An 8,078-nucleotide genomic window follows, 5' to 3' on the forward strand; every position below is an offset into this window, starting at 1 on the left:
ACTTTGACCTTTGGAGGGTGCACCAGAGATCCCCACTGCAGAAAGGAAAGGCCTGAAACTGAAAGCGGGTGGAATGTACGTGACCTTATCTTAGATGAGCTCACTCTATTGTGTTGTAAAGCTATGTTGACAGAAACTTGCGAGTGTGAAAGTACAACCTTTTCCCCGCCAACTAAGGAGGGTCTCTCTTCTACGCTTTCCCCACCCACTACTCATTTCATATCTTTTTTTAAATTGCTTTTTTTGGGGAGGGGGGGGGTCAACCATAGAGAAATGGCTTGCTTTTCCTACTTTCTGGATCGTCTTTGACACCCCAGCTTTCCCTTTTAGCTCTGGGATCTACTAGCGGTCTCAATTCTGCTGGAATTTTGGAGCTCAACTAAGGCCACTAAAGCTAAATCTTCAATGGGCTTTCAGATCAAGGCGTCCTTGGTCAATAGCTTTTGATGGCTGGGAGCTGGTGGCTGCGAAGCCGATCGGGCCGGGCCCCAAGTTCAAATGCTACCACACGCGTGTGTCTCTGATGCTACCTCAAACCGATAGGGGGACCTGAACACCGGCAGCAAAAAAGGAAAGTTGTTTTGGGAAATTTTCCTTCCAAGGTGTTAAAGCCCTGTGTAAAATTCCATGCTGTAATTTTGGGAGTTAAAAGAAAGAAAAGAAAAAAAAGATAGAATAGAATAGAATTCTTTATTGGCCAAGCGTGATTGGACGCACAAAGAATTTGCCTTGGTGCAAATACAAAAGATAAAAAAAGAGCCCAATTTACACTCTCACGTATCCCCCAAGGAGTTAACTGGAAGCTTCCTGTGAGAAAAAGGCAACAGGAAACAATATTCATCCAAAAAAATGACATAATTAAAACTTGGAGACTCAAGCAAGAGGTTGGTTGAGTTGCTGCATTGCAATGGCGCCCCCTGGTGGCTTTTAGCCATCAGACATTTGTTGAGATATCTATATATATATATAAAAGCAAAAAATACCACTCACGCATCATCACAAAATCTCCAGAATCGTAAAGCTTACAAACTTGAGATTTGGCACATTATGTTCCTCTTGGCTTCTAGGAGCTCACTAAGAAAAGTTTTTTCCCGAAATGACCATCATAGCATTTAGTATTTCCTATATTATTACTTATTAACACGCTCTGATGCTAAGGAGTTCTACTCCCCCTCCTCACCTGAAAAGAAATCTCTTCCCAATGCAAAACACAAGTAGAGGAGAGGCGTTTCCGTTTCAGTTTCACAGCAGCAAGCAGCTTTAGGACAGAACAGTTGAGCTAAGCCACGCCCAAGCTCCTTGCTGTCTCCTTCTTGCTCACACAGCAAATATGGTTTCAGTTTCCAAACAGTCCTCAACTCTCTCACACACTGACAGGATTATTTAGATATTCTTTCTCATTTATTTTTTTTTGCAGCTCACCGTCTGACCCAGAGTCGGGGTCTTGGCTTCTCCCCCCAGAAGACAAGCGGTCTGGCCAGTCCCCAGGCAAACAGCCCCACCACTCAGCGTCGGGCCGAAGCTGTGGGTCTGCATAGAGTCACTGAGACCCACCACTTGGGGGAGAAGCGGCTCTTGGCTGGGGGGGACCTGGCTCAACCCAAAGGAAACCGCCCCGGCCCTCCCACCAAGAGATCTGGGACGGCTACCCCGCCGAGGCAGGGAATGCTGGCCCCACCAAGTGGGAAATGCAGTGGGTCAGGTCTTAGGGGCGCCAGCCCTCTCAGGGGGAGCATGTCCCAAGCCCCCCAGGACCCGGGAGATTCCCACCTCTCAGTCAGGTAAGGCATGGGATGAAAAGGGGTTGCATCTTTTTATTTTTTAAATATTTTTTATTGTTTTACATCATACATTTCCTTTCTATGTTGAGCAGTGTGCTCTCTAGGTGTCCAAGGTGCTAACATACAAAGAATAGAATAGAATTAGAATTAAGAGAAGAGAAGAAAAGAAAAGAAAAGAGAAGAGAAGAGAAGAGAAGAGAAGAGAAGAGAAGAGAAGAGAAGAGAAGAGAAGAGAAAATAAAGTAGAGTGGAATGGAATGGAATGGAATAGAATAGAATTAGAGTAGAATTAGAATAGAATAGCCTTTCGAAAATACACTTTTGAGACAACTGTGGCCTGGTTAACTGAGTGTTTGAAATTCTGTTTATATACAGCAGTACAGATCAAAGAGAGTGTACAGTCACCATGTGCTTTACTGCTTCACTGATTTAACTGTCGCAGGAAACAGGAAGCTTTTCTTCAAACAAAAGGGCATAGAATATATACCATAGATCCAAACTTGTAAACATTGCCATCTACTGGCTGAATGTTACCGGAGCTGTTGCATAAAAAGACAAGGAAACTGTATTCCAGCACTGAGAATCTCCATAGACACAAGTCTTAAAGCTGCCAAGTTTGGAAACCCCTGGCCTAAACAGATAGCAGAAGAGAAGTTGAAGCCGTCCCCAGCCAGGTGTTGGGAAAACAGAAGAGCAGCCAAGGGTGAGTCACCCAAAGCACAGAAGCAGGATAAGGCAGAGAGGCCGCCTGACGTGATGACAGTTTTTTTCCAGACTGCTTTCTGAGCCAGAGCTATGAGTAAGGAAAGCCGAGGAGGCTCTCTGGGTTATCTATTCTACTAATTGCTCCGTAATGGACTAAGTGGAAAGGGTGGGGTAGACAGAAAAACAGGAGGTTGAAGACTAAGAGCCTCTTTTCGGACAGCCCTGTCATGAAAAACGAGAAGCTTCTCCCTGGGTTGTCTGGAAAGCAGCTCTCAAATTCCTCCTGATTTTTTTGCTGTTGTAAAATAGATATAAATATAGGACCCTCTGCAATCAGAAAAAGAAACTGTTTATATATAGCACTACAGATCAAACAGAGTGTACAGTCACCATGTGCTTTACTGCTTCACTGTTTTAACCAATAGGAAATAGGAAGCTTTTCTTTGAACAAAAAAGCATAGAATATATACCCGTGAATTTACACCCAATGATCCAGAGGCCAAAATGGTGTTTTAAAGGCTGCCATTCTTTCTTGCAGGAACCCCAGGGCTCGGCGTCTTTCCGGAGACAGCGATTCCTCTTCCTCCTCCTCTAGGCACAGTGCCAGCTTGGGAAGGAAGCGGAACGAGGACGCCAGCCTGGCACTCAGGAAGGAGGCTGGGAGGCACATCTCTGAGGGGCCAGCCTCCCAGCTCCCTGCCAGTCCCAAACGTCTGCCAGCCAGCCGGAGTCAGTCGCGAGACCGTCTCAGCTTGCCGAAAAGTGTGGCGGTGGCTAGGAGGATTGAGTCAGAAGAGCGGGGCCGTCCTCGCGTGACAAGCCGGCCCAGCAAGCCTGGACTGCAGAGCCCTCGTCCCCGGGCCCGCAGCCAGGGAAGGCCTGGAGGAGAGCCCGTGCTGCTTATCAGCCGAGCAAAGGATGGACAGCATTCCTGGACCCGGGCCGACGAGCCCAAGGAGAATGCCGGGGGCTCTGGAAGAACCACCCCCAGGACCAAGAGCCCAGCAAGGGGTCACCTGACCCCGGTGGGTTCCCGAAGCCCTGCCCCCACCAAGCGCCGGGGTTCCCTGCCCGCCACAAAAATGGCCAATCCCTCCGCCCGAATCCCTCCACCGGCCACAGGACGTCAGCGACAGCCCTGCTTATCCGGACAACGTGGGATCGTGAGACAGCCCCAGTTGGGGGAGCGTGGGCCCTCCAAGCAGCCTGATGACACTTTAGGAGAGGAGCTGGAGGTGATGGCGCAGGCTTTCTGCACCCCGCTGCACCTCGATCCGAGCCAGGAGCAGCAGCTCTACCGGCGTCTGGAGGAAGAATTCCTGGCCAATGCTCAGGTGATAGGTTTGGAACTAAACGAAGAGCTGGATCTGGGGAGCCAGGCCTGTAACGGCGCCCGACTCTTGCCCACTAATCCGGACCAAGGCACTGCCGACTCCGCCTACTGTTCCTCCAGCTCGTCCTCTTCCTCCCTCAACGTCTTCAGCAAATACGGCGTCCAACCCGAGGAATCCAAGCGGAAGACAGCCCACCAGATGATGGGAGGTTCCGAGCTGGTGGATTTCCACAATGGCTCGGCGGATGCTTCCGAGCTCTGGGACTCATCCGGATCCCGTGAGCGAAGGAGCCGCTGGAGGAAACCCATCCTTTCGAGCTCGTCCGATGAAAGCAACTGCTACCTGGGACTGAACGACGTCCAGGAAGTCCAGGAGAGTCTGGAGTTGGCCGAGCCTCTGGCGGATAGCCCCTGGGCTGCTGGGGAGCCGGCCCCTTCCCACACAGAGCTGGGACCCTCCCTCCAGGATGGCCCGGAGACCCTTGGCACATCCCCCTCGGCTCTCGTCCTGGAAGAAGTCGCGCTCTGTCCCCAGTCGTCCCTGAGGAAGCCCGACCGCGTGCCTTCCGTCTACAAGCTGAAGCTGCGCTCGCAAATTAAGCCTCGTGCCGACTCCCAACCGGACAAGACCCCGTCGAAAATCCCTACTCCCCTCAGCTACAAGGCTTCTGGAGCCCAGAAGCCTCCGATGGGAAGCGCCTCTTCCAAGGACAGCCCAGCTAGTGGTCCCTCCGAGCGCCGGGGCTGGACAGCCTTCCACAACATCTTCTCTTCGTCCTTCGGGGAGTGTCCCGGGAGTTCGGTGGAGTCCAGCATGTCTAATGAGGGAGCTTGGGCCTAGGCACTGGTGGACAGTACATCCCCCCTCTCCTCCCCCCTTGCACCCGCTTCTGTGGTCCTGGCCTTCTCTTTCCAGCTGCTTTCTTGGACCTCTTCTTCCCAGTGTGACTTTGTCATATGCTGCTGTGCAGAGGGGGTTTTTATTTTGGGTGATGGGAGGAGAAGGGGGAGAAAGCCTTGCATTGCAAAAGGGGATCCATCCTTGTATATTTTATTTTTGGAGCATGAGGCCGGAAGACGGCAGAGCTTAAATGGCTGTACCAGGAGGTTGGGGCTTAGGTTGCATGTGTGTGTGTGTGTGTGTGTGTTGATATTGGGGGGGCGCGTATGTGTGAAAGGCTTGTATGGGGACGTCCTTTAACACTGGATACTAAAGGGAGCATCAGGGTTAATATTCACTCCTTTGGTCAATCACTGTCCAGCTTCTGCCATCTTGGCGTTTCTGTAACCATCTATGTTCCGCACAATTAGTCCTCGATTTACGAAGATATAAACCGCCAACCTCCGTCACTAAGTGATATGGTTGGTAAGTGCCCGATTTAATTACCTGTTTCACCCCGGTTGTTAAGCAAATCCACCTGCCCCATTTAACTTCTTCAGAACCCCCCCGAAAGGGTCTCAAACAATCACATGATGCCCCCTCCCCTGGAGGCTGTCACCACCGTAAAGATACTGGCTGCCAAGCACCCGAAGTTTGATCGCGGGGCAGCCGTCAGCGCAAGATTCATTGGCAAGTCACCGTTTTTGGTGCCGTCATAACGTTTGAATGGTGGTTTAAAAATGGCCGCCAGTCAAGGAGTATTTGTGGCACATCTGTGGGTGAAACTCGGTGGTTTTTTTCCCTTTTCAGCAAAACCCTTATTTCTTTTGGAGTTTTATCGTTTGCCCTTTATCAGGGCAACCTGGTCTAAGCGAATATGGGACGGAGTGTACTGCTTCCGCTTCTGGCTCCCCCCCCCCCCCGATCCAGGAGCCTTCGCAGGCAGTCGCTTTCATGACAAACTATTTTTGTGTTACATTTATGTTTTTTTACCAACCAAGAAATAAAGGGAGACTAGGATAGATCTATTTCGAGCTATTTCAAGAGCCACGGTGGCGCAGTGGTTAGAGTGCAGTACTACAGACCACTTCTGCTGACAGCCAGCTGCCTGCAATTTGGCAGTTCAAATCCCACCAGGCTCAAGGTTGACTCAGCTTTCTGTCCTTCCAAGTGGGTAAAATGAGGACGCAGATTGTTGGGGGCAAGAGGCTGACTCTGTAAACCCTCCCTCCCTCCCTCCTTCTTTTCTTCCTTCCCTGCTTCCCTCCCTCCCTCCTTCCCAGTGGTTAAAAGGCAGTATCGTAGACTAATTCTGCCGACTGCCAGCAGTTCAATCCTGACCAGCTCAAGGTTGACTCAGCCTTCCATCCTTCTATAAAATGAGGACCCAGATTGTTGGGGGCAAATAGGCTGACTCTGTAAACTGCTTAGAGAGGGCTGTAAAGTACTGTGAAGCAGTATATAAGTCTATGTGCTATTGCTATTTAGCCCTCATCAGCTAGCCATGCCCTTCTGGTATGAACCCGGGTTCGAATCCCAGAAGGGTACATTTAGCTGACAAGAAATAAATAGCTCGAAATAGATCTGTACTAGTCTCCCTTTATTTCTAGGTTGGAAAATATATATTTTTCCAGCACTAAAGCTGACCCCGGAGGTTTAGCCTGATTCGATGTGAATCTCATCACAGCTTCTTCCTTTTGGTCTGGGGCTGCCATACTATTCTCGTGCGGTGAAAGGCCACTGTTTTCAGGAACAAGGCAAAAAGGATGGCAATTTTGATTGCACATTTGTGGTTGCCCCTTTGATATTTTTTTTAATTTTTATTTTACCTCTTCCCTCCTCTTTCCCAAAGCATCTGCCCTTGTTTCCAGACCTCCAGCCACAGAGGCAGCGTTGGCATGGATCGAGCATTTGAGTATGTCAGGATTGTGGAGTGTTGCGTTCTCGTCAGGGCGTTGTGTTGTGGAGCAGTTGCCCCGTTCGTCTTCTGCGCACACACCTTGTTTCCGTGCAGTCGGAATCGGAAGAGTGCCTTATGGGGTTGGCTTGGTTGGGGGGGGGGGGGAAGGGGGGAAGGCCGAAGGACTGGCTGGGGAAAGTGGTTTGACTCCAGTTTTGTGGGTCCCATTTGGAGTCGAGCCTTTCTTCTCCCAGCGAGAGTGGCACATAATGGACGCTGAGCGGCACCGGTGAAGCCTCTCTAAAAACCTCGGGAAAAGTTGGGTAGACATTTTCGGGAGCAGGAACAGTAGTGGGATTCAAATAGTTTAACAACCGTTTCTCTGCCCTCATGACCAGATGGGTAGGCATGGCTGGGTGATCATGTGACACAGTGGGTGTGACCAACTCAACATCACTCACAGACCTTGCCTGGCCACTCACCTCGCCTACTGGCCGCTTGCTGGGTGGGAGGGGCCCCCCGATTCAGCCAGTTTGCCAAACTCCACGAAAAATTAGCCACCGGTTCTAATGAACCGGTGCGAACCGGCTGAATCCCACCACTGAACTGAATCCCAGGGACTCCCCCAATTCTGCAAGGCAATCGTTGCACGTGGGAAAACGTCGGTTGCGTGAGTGTGAAAAAGTGGGCATGGAGGGAATGCTAAAGTCTTTGCACGTGAATTTCTCTTTGGCAGGGCCCCCTCTCGGCCTCCGTGACACCCCCCCCCACCCCCCACCCCTCTGATCACTGGAGATCTGTTGAATAAATCTATGCATATTTATATAAGTAATAGGGAGCTCCTCCCGTAGAGTGCCTGCTATCCAACCCCGTGAATGTAGCTGATTAAACCGACCTGCCAATACCTGAATCCAGACAGTAAAGACTGACATATCACCTGCTGTGGCCCTGCGCCCTTTTTTGGGTGGGTGTGTATGGGTGTGTAAATGGGTGCATTAGTATGGAAGTATGCTGTGCTCCAGATCGGAAACGTGCACAGGTTTTGGGGGGTAGTGGGCATCTTTCTTTTGTTTTCCCTCTATCTTCCTTCTTTTTCTCATGCTCTTTTCCTTCCTTCCTTCCTTCCTTCCTTCCTTCCTTCCTTCCTTCCTTCCTTCCTTCCTTCCTTCCTTCCTTCCTTCCTTCCTTCCTTCCTTCCTTCCTTCCTTCCTTCCTTCCTTCCTTGTGGTTAGAATGCAGTACTGTAGGCTAGCTCACTGCCAGCAGTTCGATCCTGACCAACTCAAGGTTAATTCATCCTTCCTTCTTACTTCCTTTCCTTCCTCCCTCCCTCCCTCCCTCTCTTGTGGTTAGAATGTACTGCAGACTAGCTCATGCCAGCAGTTTGATCCTGACCCATTCAAGGTTAACCCTTCCTTCCTTCCTTCCTTCCTTCCTTCCTTCCTTCCTTCCTTCCTTCCTTCCTTCCTTCCTTCCTCC

The 8,078-nt window shown here is 50.4% G+C and overlaps 1 protein-coding gene across 1 annotated transcript in view; it reads left to right on the plus strand.

The window, feature by feature from the left end:
* The window catches only part of GAS2L1 (growth arrest specific 2 like 1), a 29,336-nt gene extending 21,801 nt beyond the window's left edge, over positions 1-7,535 (plus strand). The window contains exons 5-6 of the mRNA XM_087942665.1: positions 1,418-1,781; positions 3,025-7,535. Of these exons, the coding sequence (XP_087798791.1) occupies positions 1,418-1,781; positions 3,025-4,660 (2,000 nt within the window). The 3' untranslated portion in view covers positions 4,661-7,535. The remainder of the gene's footprint in view (positions 1-1,417; positions 1,782-3,024) is intronic.
* The last annotated feature ends 543 nt before the right edge of the window (positions 7,536-8,078 follow it).

Source organism: Notechis scutatus, chromosome 13 (genome assembly GCF_049901735.1).
Source record: "Notechis scutatus isolate UNSWTSFEM ecotype Mainland chromosome 13, rNotScu1.2, whole genome shotgun sequence".
NCBI classification, from domain to species: Eukaryota; Metazoa; Chordata; class Lepidosauria; order Squamata; family Elapidae; genus Notechis; species Notechis scutatus.